Consider the following 18,846-nt stretch of genomic DNA (forward strand, 5'->3'; position numbering starts at 1 on the left):
GGAGAAACAGGCTGCTGTGCTTTTATTGGTGTTTTTAGAACCTGCCAACTGCAAAACTTAAATATAGTACCTTGCAGTGTTCTGAAGACTTCCCTTACCACATAAAAGCTCCAGCCACCTGTCTAACAGCTTTAAATATCAAAAAGGTGAGGAGCAAAAAAAAAGATTAAAGAAACCAAATAATTCCAATTTCATAACAATGCTGGCACTCAATCTGAGTGTCTCTCAGAGAGCTTGGCTCTCCCTCAGAGGGTCCCTTCAGCCAAGCTTCACCTGACAGCAAGAGCAACAGCCTGAGGAAACAAACTGTCTGCCCTGCTGTGGTGAAGAAACTCCTTAAAGAAGCTCCTCACATTATTAGCTTTTCTGGAACCAGTCTCTTACTTTGTACACATCTTATTATACCTGTTTGTCTATTGTGTCACTCCTGGCAGCCAGCTGATTCAATACAAACAGAGCTAGAAGGAAGCTATAGAGGTAAGGCAAAGAAATGATTCTGACTTAACATTCGACCCACATGTGCAGCATACTGTCAAAACATTTGTTTTTCATGTTTTTCACCTTAGAAATATTGCAAGACTACGCCCTATGCTATCATTAACTGTGGCTCAATCATGCTGGAAATCACACAAAACAATTGTATTTAACAACACAAAAAAGACAAAGTGAAACAGACTCTAAACCTGAGTTTTAAAACAGACATAACAGTAGCAGAAATAACACCAACAGCTTATTATATAATACCATCCTGAAGAACTCAGTTATTGAACCCAGATAACAGAATACTTCATTAATTGTTTTGAGAACATTCAAGAAGTTGATCACGTCACAAACTCTTTTCAAATAAGCTTAAAAACATAACAACTGTATTATTACTCTACACAAAAATAACATTAGTCTGCGGAGTGTTTGCTCAAGCCAAGGCAGTGTTGCGCCTCCAGGGCAGGCTGGATCAGTGCCTGTCTAGCAGTGGAGTTTATGAGCAAGGTTCACAGTGCAGAGTTCACCTGGGCTGCAGCAGTGTGAGAGAAAGCTGGGAATGCCCCTTCAGGCAGGCTGTTAATTCCACACAGGTTCCCCAGTGCAGCAGACTGCTCTAGAATCTGCTGGCTGGGGCTCGGCCAGTTTCAGTGAAGTTTGGGTTCAAAATATCCTGTCCTCGGGGGCTCCCAACAGGCTCCACACACATACAGTACAGAGCAAAGTAATGCTGTCTGCTCTCATCTCACTTCCTCGACTTATTTATTTGCATCAAAGCAGGAGCTGCTTTGGACATTCATACTCAGTTTAGCATTTGCCCTCTAATGACTACCTGGCACAAACGTGCACAACCTTCAATATTAGTACTTTAATATCTTTTTATTTAGACATTCAGCCCACACTAGATGTTGGTCTGTTGCTTCAGGCAAACAGAGTGCTCTCTTCAGAAAGATACTTTCTACTTCACTCCATCCTAGCACAGTGTCTGCAAACCAGCCAACCTCACATTAATCCACATTAATCGGAATTGTGAAAACCAAGACTAAGACTGATCGACTAACATAAAAGACTTTTTTTTGCACCTTCCAGAAAATAGAGAAAGTTGACTTCAGGAAAGTGAAGTGTACGATGTTGACAAATTCTGTTTTCACCATCTTGTACTCAATCAGTAATGACCATGAGCAATCACCCACTAGACAACAGTGTGTGCAAAAAATAATGCTGATGCAAAAGAGTTCATTTGTAAAATATATATATTTTAATATGACAATACAAATGTATTCAAATCAGTACAAAGTGATATTTTAATGTTTAGTGATACCTCATCACATTTTAATTTCTGTTACAGATACAGTAAAAAGAAAACACTATCAACACCATATATATATTTACACGCACACATATATATATATAAAATGAAGTTTGTCTTCTTTTTTTATTAAGTAGCCGTGAGGAATGTTCTTAGCAATAGTAGACAAAAGAACTGAGTTCATATTACACCTATAAATCCTGAAATATTCAGCCAAACTGAATTAGAATTAGGCCGAATCAGGCACATCCCTTTCCTTCTGGGTTCGAGGCTAACAGAAGGTGAAAGCTTTGCTAGCTCAATTTTCAGGAAGCAAGAAAAACAGCCAATATGAACATTGTTGCATATATAAGTGTGTATATATATATATAAACGCCCTCAGGCATGTGGACTAATGCTCTACAATGCCCTGAAATGTTCTGCACTTGGATTACCCTATAAACATTTGGTAAAATCTGTGCCCAGCACAAACAAAGCCTAACATCTCTGACCTCTTCCAGGATTCATTCACACATCAATTATTCCAATTTAAATCTCTGTGTTCAGCTGCCATGAGAAAACAGATGAGATCAACCCAAAGAAAAGCAGCAGGAGAAATACATATTCTTTATCATTAAAGTTTAGAATATTTTTTAAAAGTTAATTTTACAAAACAATATATATATGCTTATGAGCTTTTACCTTCTTTCCCCACATCACTTTCCATTTGTTTTTCAAACATTTTTTACACCAAGAATGACTAGACTTATAGTACAGATATCATAAAAATAACCAAATATATTTTCTTATTGTACTGGCAAACTAAGAATTCCCACATCTCATTATTATTAGTGTTGTCAAATTTACAAGACAGATGTGTAAAGGCAGCTTTAACAACACCAAGAAAGACACTGCCTGTAAACACCACAGAACAACATGACTGACTAGCCAAGAAACTTGAGTCTAAGACACAGCAAGAGCCAATGGCTGCAGTCAAACAGATGAAGCCCTAGAGAGGGATATGGCCCAGTTCACTGTTAACAACGATTGTTCAGTCAGGACAGCTTCACAAGTCCTCCTCACGGTACTTATGTTCTATTAATCAGTGATTTCCCAGGTGGGGAGGCTGTGTATTGTTGCTTGCGTGACTTGGTGCAACAGTTAAGATTGCAAATGTGTACATACATTATCAAAAATACATGGGGTTAGAAAAATAGAACATATGGATCTTTGCATTTGCACACACTTGTGAAACAAATTAATATATTTATAGTTATTTTAATATAATAGAATATTTTCAATTAAAAAGCTTCAGAAAAAGCAGGATACATTCCAGCACCCAGTGAATGCTTTCCATTTGTGACCAAGGGTCTCTTTTATTATTATAGTTTATTCGTTGTCAATTATACATGAAGCGAGTCCAGTCTCCTGCTGATGATCTAGAAGTACCACACCCTTGGTATAGCAGCAATGGCAGCTACCTCAAAGAGAAAGAGCCCGAAATCAAACTCAAGGAGCCAAGTCCTTGCTGACCATCTCAGATCACGGCTTTCATCTCTTTTAATGCATCTTTCCTCCTCAAGCCTGCTTTGTAAGTGCATTGGTTTACATTTTTAAAAGTACCTCTAAAGAAAGCTCTCCATACTGTCTGAAGTACCACCTTCACACAAATAAGGCACCTTTTATACCCCTAAGGGTCAATCGATTCTTCTAATAAGAAGAAAAACACCACACAAAACAGAAAAAAACAAAAAGTTAAAAAATGTCATGGAATGCCTACAATGGGTCCAACAACCCAATCAAGATGGACACCTGGAGACTTCTAGGAGCTAGAAGTGCAGCATCCAGCACTTTCAAAAAAAGTCAGAAAAAAGATCCACACAGGCTGAGACTCCAAGGCTGGGCCCTGTGCCTCAGCAGGCAGAGCATGATGTGACAATGTGACTCAATCGGTCTGTCAGTAACCCACAGTCAGCTTGTTCTTGTTCAGCTCCCTCTCCAGGTTGCCTATCAAAGTGTCAATGCTGTCCTGGAGGTCTTTGAGGTTGACCTGGTGGCTCAGGCCAGGACTGATCTCTTGGATTTTCATGTATGCCTGGTATGTATGTTGCTTAGCCGGGAGATCCGGGGGTGAAAGACTGTGATTAGCAGTCTCTCCAGGCCCGATTACCTCTTCCCTCTGCTCTATCTCCTGCTTCTGTTCCTCCTCCTCTGAGCTCTCGGCATCTTCCGAAGGCACGTCGTCGTAGTCGGCCTCCCCCCCAGCATCCTCCTTCGGGGGCTTCAGGTAGCTTTCCCCACAGCTGCTCCAGTCCCCTGCATAGCGGTTGCTGGGGCTGTCCAGCCTTCCCGGTCTGGGCCTGAGCACACCGGCTATCTCCGCCTCGCTCAGATTGAGCGCCTGAGGCCGCTGCCGCCTCCTGCGCAGGTACTGAGTGCTGGCAGAGCGGTCAGAGGAGCTCTCCCCAGGGCACAAGAGAGAGCCAGCAAGGGAGTCCGTCACTGTGACAGAAGAGTGGGAGAGAGAGGAGAAAGTGCTCAGTTCAGGAATCGTTACTCTTTCAGGCATTCGTTATGAAAGATCTGCAAACCATGCAGAAAAAGCATGCAGTAAAGACCTTTTCACACAACATTTTTGTTTGGGAGGGCACCAGCTTATGTATACGCTTATCATTACATACAGGTCACAATTTTGCACTTTATGTTGCAATAAAGCTCAAGTGCTGAAGAACAGGAGAGGTGGAGTAAACCACCCAAAGATGGTCCTCACTCACAGAGGTGCACTGCAGTGTTAAAGGTTATATGCCAGCCTCGCGGTGCTCTAATAACAATCGGGCATGGGAGAACTGATGCCAACACAAAAAGTCCTTTGCAAAGAAAGCAATGCAGCAAAGCCACCACATCACAAATCCATTCCAGTTCTTAAGATTTTCTTTGCTGCTAGTTTGATTTCTGCATGAACATTCAGACAAAGCCATGTCCCATTTACCTGTACTCTGCTTTACACCCTGGAAGTAACTAACGCTTTCCGCCATCTTTAGCCGTTTCCTACAGTGAATGGTACAGAAAATGTTTTGAATGAAAGCTGATACTTTTAGCAAAACATTCAACATAAAAATGGTGATCCTCTTGGTGGATGAAGATTCTCTGGAATGGCAGACATGTTAACACACAGTGCTGCATCTCCCAAGTTATGCTTGAATCCATGCAAAAGGAAGAGCTTACAGAGACACAGCAGTTTCTTTGCCCCAACATCTGTCTCTGGAAGCACCGTTCCCTCTGGGATTCTCAGAACAAACCACTAGTGTACATCTTCTGCGTGTGTTCGCTCCTTAATTAGGTCTCTAAAATATCATGGATGTTCTGACCTTGATGATAGTTATGATGTAAACAGACACAAAATAAAATAGGATCAATCTGAGCAATTAAACTCAACTGGAAAATTGATCCTTGTATCAAGGAAAGATTTAACCAATGGCATGAAAAAACAGTTCTGTTTTAAAATACCATTCAATAAGGACAACTTGAATAAACCTGTTGTAAAAGGCAAAGCTAACTAACTCCATGAGGGGGCATTAAGATCCTACCACGCTTGCCAAGTCTGAATTACAGGCTGCTCTCTCCAGTGGCTGCTAACCCTGGCACACAGGGTAATGATCACCCAGCAGTTCACATGGCAGCATGGGCAGGCCAGGCTAAAAATATCCTTCCCCTCACGTGCCTCCTCAAGCAGCCCCAGCACACCGAGGAAACCAGAGCTCCGACTTCACTGAGCGCTACGGAGACCAAGCGGGTCTGGTTTCCTTTCACTGTCTACAGTTACACTGAAAATAAATAATTCACTCTTCCATCACATGACAAGTCAATCATTAATGCAAACCCAAACAGCAAATGGAGATTAAAGTTATCTGATACAGGCTAGACTGAAAAATGTGTTTGTCAAATGCTTTCACTGAATTATTTCACCAGATCTCTTTTGTACAAGTTTAAATGACTGTGGGCATTGTAAAGAAGTGCAGATTGTTTTCAGGGGAGTGCAGCACTCATACCAAGCGCTAGACCTTATTTATCGTTCTGGAATTTGGGAAGAGGACAGGTAGTGATAATTCTCATAATTCAGATCATTCCTGCTCACAAACAGGAACCTTACACGATCATCTGCCTCAAGGTACCAGATTTCTTAGTGGTCACCATAGCAAATCCATAATGAAAGATTTCCCTTTGATACAGATGAGGTACTTTGTAACAGACCAGCCCTGGTGTTACCAGAATACAGGTCACCTAATGTGAGTGGATTTGATGCTCAGGACTGCTGCCCCTGCACACAGGACTGGGTGAAAAGATCACAGTGCCAAATCATTACTCAAGGAATGTTCTGAAAGACATACATGACCTGAAATCAAGACAAACCTCTGATGACATCCAAAGTCATTTTGGAAAACAACAAAATTACAATAACAAATGGATGTCCTGTTTAAATTAGGATTTCTTTTTAAAAAATGTAATTCTTTGTCATGGTGTAATGAAAAGAGGGCCTGTGTGGTTCTCCTTCTCCAGAGCACCAAAGATACTCCTGACATTACTGGTGCAGAAACCGTCAACACAGACGCAGACCTAACTGCAGTATACATCAACAGTGGCTGAAGAGCGAATATTATCCTGCCTACTAACAGGACTGCGTGTCATTTTTCAGTTTGCTCCCCAAATATACCCCTGACTGAAACCGGAGAAAAGCGACATATCCCCTTTTTTTCCCCAGTGTGAAGAGGAACCTTTCTAACTGGGACCAAAACAGTTAGAAGTTCAGAGAAAAATGTAAAGGTTTATGCTAGGATTCTCTACAGATGTCCACAACGTTATTAGGTTTGAAGCTTTGCCAAAAGCACCTCACATACTGTAAAACACCTTCCAGGTTAGAAGAGAAGCAAACAGCTTCTGGCACAGTTCCCATACTGAGCCTTGAGAAGACATGAAATTTGGTGCTATATACAAAGGTGGCTTATTAATGCTCTAAGCCTAATACAGTGTACAGGAAACACACAGACAACTGCTACTTCTACTCTCTCCTTGTGGAGAACACGCACACAGCCAAGTCATCTACTTAGTTTCCAATTTGTAATTTGCCCTTTTGCAACTTAATTTATCCATCCATTTTCGAACTACTTCTTCCAATCTGGGACCTTTGATCTATGAATGTCAAAATCAAAACACAGATTTTTTCACCAGATAACATTTAACACACACATGCATCAAACTTTTTTTTTTATTTATGTGCTCTAACATCAAAAAGCTAATCACAAAACTTTAGTTTTGACTTTCATCTCCCTTTAAGGTCTTCCTGAACACAATAAAGTTTGCAGTAAACAAGGAGCAAACTTAAACAGAAAATTGTGATCCAGCAGTTTGCATCCACTAGACACAGAATGACAAACTGCAGTGGTCTTGGGCATTTACCTCTCCTACAAACTCCAGCAGTGCTATTGTACATTGTGTACTGTGCTCAACTCCAAGGCACACTGTGAGTATAAAAGTCTGCAATCTGCAGAGCGGGTGTGTGAAGGATCATACCTGGCCAGAGCTGGAGGAGGTAGTGCAGCACCTCGATGTGCTTCTTGAAGTCCAGGGCACTGGCCAGCTCCTCTGAGTCAATGAAGACCCGGTTGCTGTGACTAGAGGCCTCCTGGCGCTGGCTGAGCAGGACAGGCCCAAAACAGACTGCCAGGTTCTGGCATGTCATCTTGTTCACCTCCTGGCATGATGCCACCAGCTTCAGGTGATCCAACAACATCTTCAGAGTAGCCTAGGATGTCCATTAAAAAATGAAAAGGTTACAGCCAGTGAGGAAAAACTGTAATGTACTGCCATTACAAAAATATTTGAGTACCAGAAGATTTTTAAAATGTATAGAAAAAATGAAAAGGAGTCCTTTCTCACAGGAATCATGTTTGCCTTTTTTTAGGATGTGTGATACAAGTCCAGACAGTTCAGAAGTTCAGTGTTTGCCTTGCCTTTTTTGTAAGAATTGATTAGGTAAAGTGTTACAGGGCTCAGCATGAACATCCTCTGCAGTGCAGCTGCCGCAGCAGGAAGGGAGCTGTGCCAATCAGCCCAGCCTGCCGGCATGTCTTTGCTGTGGCACTACAGGCCAGTCCGAGACAAGAGCCTCTTAGTCTGGCAGCACCTGCATCCCCTCAGTCCAAAACAGGCCGTGAGAACTGCTGGTATTTCAGGAATGTCAAGGAGCAGAAAACAATGATGCACCACAGAACACAGCTCCACAAGGAAACGCGCCTGCACACAAGCATCCAATCCAGCAACACCTTACAGGACAGCCTGCAGTGCGGCTCTCCACACGCACTGTTCCACCCGGGTGTGAGCCAGGACATGCTACACTGTTACTGTACTGAAAAATCCCAAATGGAAAAAATAAAATCTTTTTATTCTTGCACACAGATGGACTTGATCATGTTTTTAGTTCTTGTACAGGAACTAACACCCTTGCCATGATCACAAAATAATTACAAATCCTTTTTGGCTTTTGCATAATATCAAAATTCAGAGTATTTTTGATGGCAGCATTTAAGTTTTTCCAATGTCTCTCAATCCTACCCTTCAAGCCACCTGACAGGTACTTTGGAATAGTACAATTCAGTAATGGTATGAAGAGCTTAGTGTGGCAAATTCCTTCTGTGGTTTGAGCTCCTGCCTATAATTAAGACCCTAATTGCCTACAGGCAGTTTCTCTATAAAAAGTTAGCTGATCCACTTAATACAGTCAACTCAGGTGATGCCCTGGGCCTTGGTTCAAGAGAGAGAAAGACATCAGATATGTATTTTTCTACTGAGCTGTCAAACCCTCCCCACAGTAGGACAAAAGGGTTTTTACCTTTTCCACATCTGGCAAACAGTCTAGGAGGCCAACCGTGAGCTCAGAGTCACTGGGGTCATTCTCACACCCCCGCGCACCCATCCGCAGAGGCCTCTTTGCCATGGACTCCAGCACTGCTTCATACAGCTGCTTTGTTATCAGGGGACAGGGAAGCTCCCTCAGATAGTCCTTCAGGACACCTTGAAGACAAAAACCCCAAAAATGAACCCATGATTCTGGATGGCATGAGTGCCAACACAGTCTGGGGATCACCCATAACAGCTTCTGCACAAGGAACTGAGTTTTACACAAAAGACACGAAAACATGTCTTAAGATTGAGAATAATGCTTAATAAATACTCCTTATCAATCCTTTTTTCCCCCACAGTATGTGGATCACAACCACATAAGCTAGATGGGCTTAATGACCTCTGGTCCTTTGCAACACTTCTTAGAATCTGTTAATAAATATTTATTTAGCACCTTTCCAGATGCATCATCTCAAAGCATTTCTCAATAGAACAGAAACACAAAGTAAGACAGTAAACTAAACCAAATGAGACAACAAAAATTTACAAACAAAAACAGGCCATTTGGCCCATCTGGAATCAAACCTAAAGCAAAAAAAGTCAGATTTTAGATGGGGTTTGAAACTGCTGACTGACTTGAAAGAACCAATATGAGATGGAAAAAATTCCAAGGACAGAAAGCAAGGCCTCCCTGTGCACTGAGCCTTATTTGGGAAACTGAAAGAAGCCCAAGACTGAATCTCAATCAGTGAGAGACCTCACTAAAACATTAGGGAGTTAACTGCTCTCAGATGCAGTCAGGAGCCACACAGTTCAAGCTCTGAAAGGTAAGCAGCAACAAAATCCTGAAATGCACAGGGAGTGAGAGCAATGAAGATAATGCAGGTAATGGTGATATAACCTCCTTTTTGTTTTAGTTAATATCCAAGCAGCTGAGTTCTGAGCATGCTGCAACCTGTTAAGAACATTTCTGGATACCCCTGCAAGCACTCCAATACAATAATCAAGCCTGATAAACACAACAGAATGCATGAGCTTCTCTGATTCAGACTGGGAAAGAAATGAAAGGATATGTGTAATATTAATAACATGAAAAAAGTTATTCACAACACTGCAAACATGAGCTTCAAATACAAGACCTGGATCAAAGATGCCTGACCCAAGTACTTGGACTGATTCCAGGACCATCAATAATTAAACTATGGCTGACCTTCGCAGTTTTGTTGTTCTATGAGATGCTTCTGAAAGGATCCTGCAGAGTACATTCAGGCACTTACAATCCTTACCACATAACTGTTTCAATATCCTTTGGAGTTTCAGAAACAAACAATTATTTAGCATTCTCAACTGTAATTTTTGGCATGATTCACTATTAAGGGCCTGCTTGTGAAAGAAACACTGGACACTGAGGCAAGCTAAATTTGAGATATTCTACCTAGAAGCCATCAAACAACATTACCATGGTTGCTCTGAAACAGGCACTGTGAGGTCAGGGAAAAGTTTAGCTACAGCTGACAAGGGAATAGCTATTAAAAGTGGACACCGATGCTGTGCATGCAGCTTTTACTACTTAACACCATTCTGATTGAGATCTGAAAGACAAATCAAATCTAAGTGGATTTACTCTATTTGTTATTCACGACTACATTAGATATTAGAAGCCGACTCCAAACCCTGTTACTGTTTTTTCTTCCTGTTATCCAGAAGTTGACGAGGTCTTGCTCAAATATGATGATGGTGTCTGGCCACATCACATATCATACCTGAGCCCAGCCAATCAGAAATCAGTGTAAAATGATGGGCATGTCTCTCCTTTAGTAGGAAAGAAAAGCAAGGTAATCATTTTTTAAGCAATGAGTCTAAATATCCCTGCACTGTCGAAATGCCCTCTGAAATTTTATTTGACAGACATCTGTGGTTTTGGGTTAAGAAAACAGGCAGTGCTGCAAAGATGCAACACATAGAGGAAATGTCTTAAAGGTCCAGATGAGTTGACTCAACACATTTCTTTTTTACATTCAGCTTTAAACATCCTGACCTGTTTAGAATGTCGTTGCCATCTCAGGGCACCCGTGGAGATCCTCTGGTTGCCAAGTGCCTGACTAGCTGTTAAATCGAGAGTCGTCAGGATTATTAAGCAATGCTCTAACTAGGCACCACCCCTTCTAGGAGTAAAGACAGCAGTAAAAAAAAGACTTTCATCCCATGCCAAGGGCAGTGGAAGCTAAGAGCTTATCAGATAAATCTGTCCCCCTTAAACTTCTTAGCATTATCTCCATAATCACCTTACAATGAAGTGAAGGACGTAAATGCCATGAAAGATTAGAAACAACCAGAGACTATGCATCAATGCATTGCTGGAGAACAGCAGCCCTCATCTTCTGCTTAGCCTGATCACTGAGGAAAGCCATTCTTTAATCTAATTTGCTTGAAGATGTAATGTAACTTGTTACAGACATCTACTTTAAACTTTCTCTGGAGGAAATAGTAAGTACATTTGTTACTTTACATTTTATATAAGTGTTTCCTTATTTCAGGGGCTTGAATCAGGAAAACACATTGTTTACTGGTGTCTCAGCTCGGCAGCAGTATGGGAACAATGCAGCACATGGTTGCTCAAGACTGCACAGCTGTTCAAACATGTCAGAAAGCACAAAAGACCTTCAGCCTGTGCTTCTTAAAGAATATGAAACTTTATTGTAAATCGCTGGTGATGTGCAGGATGAGTAGCAAGATAACCTGACTTTCGTGCAAGAGAAAACAACCCAGTAAGCTAACTAAACACCAGCCCAGGGCTATAAGTTGACCCAAGGCTGCTCCCAAGGCCATCTCACACCGGAGGATTCTCTCCTGACAGATAGTGAATGCCAACTACAGAGACATGTGTTCAAATGATAAACATGGTTAAAAATCTTTTCATTAAAAAAAAAACCTCATGTAGGTTTAAACATGATTTCATATGATCAGAACTTGTAAAAGTGTTGAGGGTGTTCCTTTGTTCTTGTGTATCAGCTTTCAAATGAATCCAAGAAGCAGCCTAGGACTTACCAGCAAGATTTGACATTTGACAGTTTTTAGTTTTGTAAAAAACAAACCTTAATTTCTGGATATCAGTGCTTTGGTTTGTTTTTTTGTTTTACTGCAGCTATGTAATGTATCTTTATGTTGTTTATGCATCGTGTTATTTCCAAAACTGAAACTCCAGGAGGCTCTAGGCTCTCCCGATCACCGCAGTGTCTGGTTAATAACAGCAAACATGAGCAAATGAGCTGCACTAATCACTCGCATCACAGAGCCAAATCAGACCCTCACGACGTGGCTGGGACAACAACTGGTTTTAAAAATGTTGTTGAAAAGTTGATTCCCGTGACGGGTTATAAATCCCTTTGAGAAATGCAACCCATCACACAAACTGCTTCTGCTCAGATACCAACGGACAAAATAAATCCAGACTTGGTACAAAAATAATGAATATGTGTCATTATGGAGTGTCTGTGGAAACATCAACATCGTCCAAGCCCTTTCAGCAGTAGCCTCTTGTTTTGGATATACTGTTCATGGCCATATTAAAAATGAACATTCTGCTGACGTTTTCAAATCTTGCCTCAAGATTTACGTGTTCACAATAGCCTTAAATTCCTGATGTAATTCTTTCTTTTGATGTCATAATTTATACATTTTTCCTTACACTCCGAATGTAAGAATTTTCAGTTGAAAGATGCTATATAGGAATAAAATTGACTGAAACCTGATGACTATCCGACAGCCATTGCTTTTTGCTTGCTGATGATTTGAGGCCCATAAGACATACTCCTGCTGTTTATAACTGTTGGATATCCAACATTTGGAGGCATCACTATAGTTTCTCCTTGGTTTACTTCAAGATCACTCACACTGTTAAAATAAGCAGGCAGGGACTTGGGTAGAACCCTCCAAAAGTGCTTGAAAATGTATGTTTCTTTAAGTTATAGCATGATGCACTGCTTTTCCCCATTATTTCATTAGGTGTCTCCATCTGTAATTATGACAACAGTTGGCTTTAATATAAACACAAAAGCCCCTCTGCTTATGTGACCTGGTCTGTAGAGAAAGGTGTCTTTATGTGAAAGTAAATCATTAGCTTAGATTAATTCAGCTGTGTGTTGACTCTGTTTCAGAGGGTGATTAGCCTTTTGTTTGCAATGGCAAGTAGGAAGGTTGTAATAACAGCCTGGTTACCCTGCCTGGAGCAACACAGCAAGGTGGGCTTCCTGCAGGTGTTTAACCACCTGGTCACCCTGGTGGGCTTCCTGCAGGAGCTCCACATATTCACAGTAAATCCGATTACCTATAAGCACGGCTGCAGATTTCTACTATAAAGGGGATTAAAGTAAAAAACAAAATACTATATTCATTTGTATTTAGGTTTATTTTGAAAGGGTGAACGCATCAATAATACTATTAAGCTCAGTCCTTACAACTGTCTTTTATATAAAAACAGGTTTAAACCATTTAAAGTTCCCAGGAATCTTCTTTGTAGACTTGTCTAATTAAATACTATATCAGCTTTGTTTTGTCCTGTTCTTAATGAAAGGTAGAGAATACTTTCCTACATTTGCTGTGGCTGTACAAGATCTTTCTTAGGCCAAAGATTGTGTTTATCTCATTTTGAGATAGACTCTGTCAGCTGCTTACAGAGCAGGAAGCAAATGCAAGGATGTACTGGTATAAACCAGTGACCATGAGAATGATGATCCTTGAGCAGAAAAACTGGTATCCTCCCTACATGCAACTTTGATCTACAAGCAACTGTACCTAATTGATCCCAAAATGACTTGTAATGCTCACTGAGGATGAGCAAGACCTGGAATATATCCTTCACCTAGCCCCTCTTCCAGATATATGCCTTGGAAAACACTACTCAAGCCAAAACACATTCAGCTTCTCGTCACAATAAAATGCTTCTAGGCTGTTTCACAGCAGCTCTTTATTTCTGCACTATTTAGAATTTATTGCTGAGGTTTATTTTGCTGTTGGCCTATATTCAAACACTGATAAGACCCTATATATAATGCCTGTGCAATTACTACCAGGTGTAGCAACTACATCTGTTTGCATGCCAGAAATATGTTTAAGGAGTGTTTTGTGCCCTGTAGTCTGTTAGAGAAAATTAGTGACATCGTGATCTTATAACAGTTCACAGAACTGCAGCTTGTACCTGCATAAGTAGGACTAGGCGAGACAAGCATCAAAGACAGCACTTTCAGAATAGTTACTGCTTACTACAGTTAAGCATTACCTAATGAATATGTACATCATATCATTTCAAAATAACATTTGCAATTTAATAAAAATACCCTTCTCTACACTCCTATGTACAACAGAGATGCTTTCTGGGTTTTCAAACTAAGCTCATTTATGAGGGACCAGCTCGTAATGACCTAAATTATCCCTCAAAACCAAACATACAGTACATGCTTCTGTAAGACTGGAAATCCTGAAGGACTTTTTGCAGAACTTTCAGATGAAAGGAATGTTTAAGCGACAGCATGACGATACTCTCTCCCCCTGTGCAGAACAGCCAGGTCTCACTATGAGGGGAAGGTTCCAAGCCTGCTTCATGCTGCACCTGCAACCTTAGAACAACATCTAAGAAGAACCAATGTGATGTTATGTGCACATCTGTTCAGTAAGTTACATCTTTACATCTCAAGACAATGTTCAAGAGCAATTAAAAAGGCATACTAAATGTTAGAATATATAACTTAAAGTATAGAATTTAAATCAAGAGATGTTCTATTAAAACTGTATAATGGGTTTATAAGCTCATTTAGAATATTGTGTAAAATTTTAGTCACCATATTATGTATCTCTGCTCTGGAATCTGTCCAGAAGAAAACAATCAGATGCATCATGGGGCTTGAGGGAATGTCCTACACTGACAGGCAGAATAAACTGAACCTTCTTTCACTCCTGAATAGAAAACCTGAATAAAAAAGTAATGTTTACATTATTAAAGATATTTGTAAACACATTCTCCTAACTATTTTAGTGAAAAAATCCCAGGAAAGTGTTTGCACAATGAAACCATAAAAAATACTCATCATACCTCTTAACTACTATACTTAAATTTGTATATCTTCTGTATCTTGTAGCGATACAGAAGTTTGACTGATCAATTAGACAGCACAAGCAACCCTGAGGGCAAAATCAAGTCCTTATGTGCCCTAGAGTACATCACTCTGAATTAGCCCACTCCCTCTCCTCACATGAAAACTGGATTGCCAGCAAATCAACTAGTGTAACAGAGAAACCCAAACTTCAGGCCAATTAAATGAAGCCTACGTCAAGCCAGCCCTGAGCAGTGATCGGATTAAGAAAGGTCATGACTGAGATAGTAACATTCATTTCTGTTCATTAAGAACACTATTAAAAACAAATATCAAGGAACTTACAAAGAGGTTTAAAAGCACACAGCTGTCACAATTATGGCGCTTCAATAAATCCATACACTTATTAAATCACTTGTTCTAAATCCATCATATTTCAGTATTTGATGATAGGTGAGAAATAACAGCACTTCTTCACAATAATGTCCCCAGAATGGCTGCTCGTGACAGCTGTTAGATTTGGGATAATTCCTTTTCACTTCCTGTTCTTCTTAAATTAGTCTTGTCACACCAGTGCTCACCCTTCACCTTTCAGTTTCTCCTGCTTGTTAACTGCTGTGTCTTCTAATCTCCACCTCTCCCCAGCTCTCTGCAGGACTCACCCACCCCACAGAACAAATTTGGACAGCAAGCAAAACCCAACAATCCACTTTGGCGCTCACTCTTTTTTCCTGGCCTGCTCAACTGTTAACTGTGTGCTTTACCCTGACACGCCAAGTCATGTGGATTTAAGCAGACATGATGCAAAACTGCATTGTGGGCCTTTTCCCAAAAACAATAAGCCCAGGCCTCTGTTGGCCACCATAGCCTTCCTCTTCTGTCAGGGAAAAAGTAACTCTTCACTAACAGATGTATTAATATCCCCACAATGTAAATCTGTTATCATAAATAATCGAATGAGCGTCAGTGGGACATCCTGGCCAAGACAGGAACACAAACATGTGAAACGTCTGAAAACTGTCCCTTTGATGAAAGTTTAAGAATTATGAGACGTTCATCAAAGCACTTTGAGATGATTGCTTTCAAAGTTCATTATGATGATGACAGGAAGAGGATTTAAAAGTTTTATTTCAAGGGATTTTCTGCAGGGGGACTGACTTGAGTGCCAAGCGTGTCCTGTTTGCACAAGGCTGGGGACAGTAGACAGTACCTGTGATGACATTGATGTCTGGGTACTGGCTCTCGGAGAGCTCCACCCCCTTGCTGTCCCTCTCGAAGGCCTCGCGCAGCTCCTTCTTCACTGCCGCCGAGCCACACAGGCGGTACAGACCCACAACCTGGCAACGCAGAAACAAATGGTTCACTCCAGGGCACCGAGGCGGCAGAACTAGCAAAAGCACTGGGCTTTTTTGCAGACAAAAGAGGGACTGACCCATTTCTCTGTCCTGCTTGCACCACCGACAAAGCTCATCCGTTCTGCTCACACCTGAGAGGGGTGGTGCAGCTGGACACCCAACACTAGCGTGCAAAGAAAAGCTCTTTAGCAAGGCAGAAGACACGTGACCTAGTTCATAAGACCTATAGACATCCGTAAATAAATTGCTTTTTTTACATAACATTTAAATTTATAGTCTAATTAAATTTATCTTGCATATAAGCATGATTTTTTTTACCTAATAGTTTATTTTAAACAGTTAAAGGTTTTATGCAGCATAGAGGTCTTGCTATAATAATTCGTCAAACACTCACTGTAATGAAATAAATTCCCGAATGTTGTAGTTTTTAGTTCACTTGAATGATAATAAGCAACACTAATAATTCCTAACTAACTTATTTCAAATGTACACATAACCTGAAACATTATCATATTTATCATTCAAAAAATGATGGGGTTCTTGCAAAACCCGAGTTTAATTTCAGAAAGAACAACTTAAAATATAAACAGTACGTCATGCTGCATTAAAATATAGAATAATATACAAACATCAGGAAGACAGTTTAAAGGTTATGTTGTTTACATATATTCAACCAGTGTGGTCTCTATCATAGCTTTATTGAGACTGTGACAAAGAACAAGCAGTTTTTCTTTTAGAAATATATAACAGCATAGGCTTATTCTCCACAAGCAAGTCCTTGACTTCAGAAGGGCACACAATTTAACAGAACATCAGGTGAAAACAAAGCTGATCTATTTACTTTATTGTGCCAAGCTAGTGATGCCAAGTTCTGTGAGCCAGGAGTTCATGCAATCAAGCAGGAGTTCTGTTTATTTTAGGAGTCTTATCTGCTTTTATTCTGAGATGTACTACATGACAAGAAGCTTACTGCTGTCCTGCTGGGGCTCAGGCCTTGGTTGTGTTTATTAGGGCCAGCCTGTGGTATCTTCAAAGGTGAAAAAATAAGGAGGTCCTAAAGGAAAAATAGTCAGTGGATTTAACCTTTTAAGTGTCGAAATGAGTTAGCAAGTTCAAGCTCAGCTGAAAGCAAGTCAGAATGGATTATACTGCTATGGCAATAATGGAAACTCAATCTTTCCAGGTTGAACACGTCTGTTTATACTTTTCCTGGCTGAAAATGTTTGTACTGAGGTGGCTGCCCTCAGGGCTTGACTGGCACAGAAGCTGGAGCTTTAGAGCATCACAGTAAACCTCAATTGTGATAAAAGAGAAACAAAAGTAGTTTGTTAGTCTGCTTCTTTTTCATTTTATAACTTGGAAGTGTCTATCAATTCAGAGTTGTAGCAAAAAGTTTTCAGAAATTCATTTGGAGAAGTAACAACATATTTACAGTAGTACTGTGAAATAAACATTTAAGTCTGTATTTCTATACATAGACACTTCTGAATGAGAACAAGTTAAAGATTAAATATTGCTCAAGAAAATAAAACCAATGTATAAGCACAGCTACATAGAAGCCCTAACATGCAGGTTTTGCATAAAAGTAGCCAAGGAATTTAATGACCACACATCTTTAAGTAGATGTGTAGAATTGCTTTCTGCAGAAAATGTTCCACTTGCTCTGCAGCATACAGGTGCATCCGTGTTGTGCTTTCATAATGCATCTGTGAGGCTGCAAGCAATCTGTATCATCCAGAGGAAATAATCGCCCAACGCTGCAATAATTAAGAACAAAGAAACATTTCCTGTGCTGAACTCCTACTTCCTGAAGTGGTGCAGCTACAAGTATATCTAGACTGAAGAAAGCCTTTTTATTCAATAACTTAACCAGAATGCAAGGATTGATAAACTTTCAACCAAGCATGTCACACTGTGGAGAAGTGCACTGAAACCTGCACTTTTTATTCCAACAGATCCACTCGGTGCTGATCTCCTCTGAACATACAATCCCTTGGCATGACCAACGCACTATTATCATTGAAGGAGCAAACCAGTAAATGCCGCCCAAATCTGAATAATAGTATAAAAAAGATTGGCGAGGCAAGTTCATAAAATTATACTTACAATGAGAATGGACCAGGCAAACTCAGCAAAAGATAACAAATGATCCCAGTGTTTCAAAAAGGGTCAACAAAGTTAGCAAATTCCTCTTGTATGAGAATTATATCTATACAGATTAATTGACCAAACCGCTTTTGACTTGGAGCAGCTTGTGCGTGACAGATCACGTTTCTCATAGAGGTTTATGACCCATGCAGGCATGAAAAAAGAAATGACAAATATGCAGGTCTAAACCGGAAAAGGCTTTGTTTGCTGATGAAATTGACTAGGTTTACTGCAATTGGTGAATAAGGTCATAAGAAGGTTTTGAAAGGGTTTGTGACCACTTGGGCCAGGCTGCCATCTTGGTTGAGCAAATGGTTCCAAGTTCTGGTCCATCTTTAGGAGTTTCTCCTGTCTAGTCTGAAAATGCTAGACTGGTCTCTGAACACAGGTAGCCTCCATGGTGGGAAGAGAAAAAACCTCACAATCGCCACTAGCTAATAAAATGAACCATGAACTATCACGTTTCCAGTCACAAGAAGAATATATCTGATAAATTCATTATTGGCCTTATAAAATTAATATGAGAGACTTCTGCAGGCAAGTTGTAAGAAAATTAAATGATAATAATTGGCACAACAACAGCTAGGTG

At 40.4% G+C, this 18,846-nt stretch overlaps 1 protein-coding gene across 2 annotated transcripts in view; it reads right to left on the reverse strand.

The window, feature by feature from the left end:
• Positions 1-1,717: 1,717 nt before the first annotated feature.
• Positions 1,718-18,846, reverse strand: part of syde2 (synapse defective 1, Rho GTPase, homolog 2 (C. elegans)) — a 39,766-nt gene continuing 22,637 nt past the window's right edge. The window contains exons 4-7 of one of the 2 annotated variants that reach the window (XM_088927966.1): positions 15,965-16,091; positions 8,655-8,836; positions 7,337-7,568; positions 1,718-4,270 (exon numbers count right to left, since the gene is read on the reverse strand). In XM_088927966.1, the coding sequence (XP_088784092.1) occupies positions 3,726-4,270; positions 7,337-7,568; positions 8,655-8,836; positions 15,965-16,091 (1,086 nt within the window). In that variant the 3' untranslated portion in view covers positions 1,718-3,725. Of the gene's footprint in view, positions 4,271-4,291; positions 4,817-7,336; positions 7,569-8,654; positions 8,837-15,964; positions 16,092-18,846 lie in introns of those variants that run through there. The other variant, XM_088927967.1, reaches the window with a different exon arrangement.

Source organism: Atractosteus spatula, chromosome 11 (assembly GCF_055471065.1).
Source record: "Atractosteus spatula isolate fAtrSpa1 chromosome 11, fAtrSpa1.hap1, whole genome shotgun sequence".
In the NCBI taxonomy this organism is placed as follows: Eukaryota; Metazoa; Chordata; class Actinopteri; order Semionotiformes; family Lepisosteidae; genus Atractosteus; species Atractosteus spatula.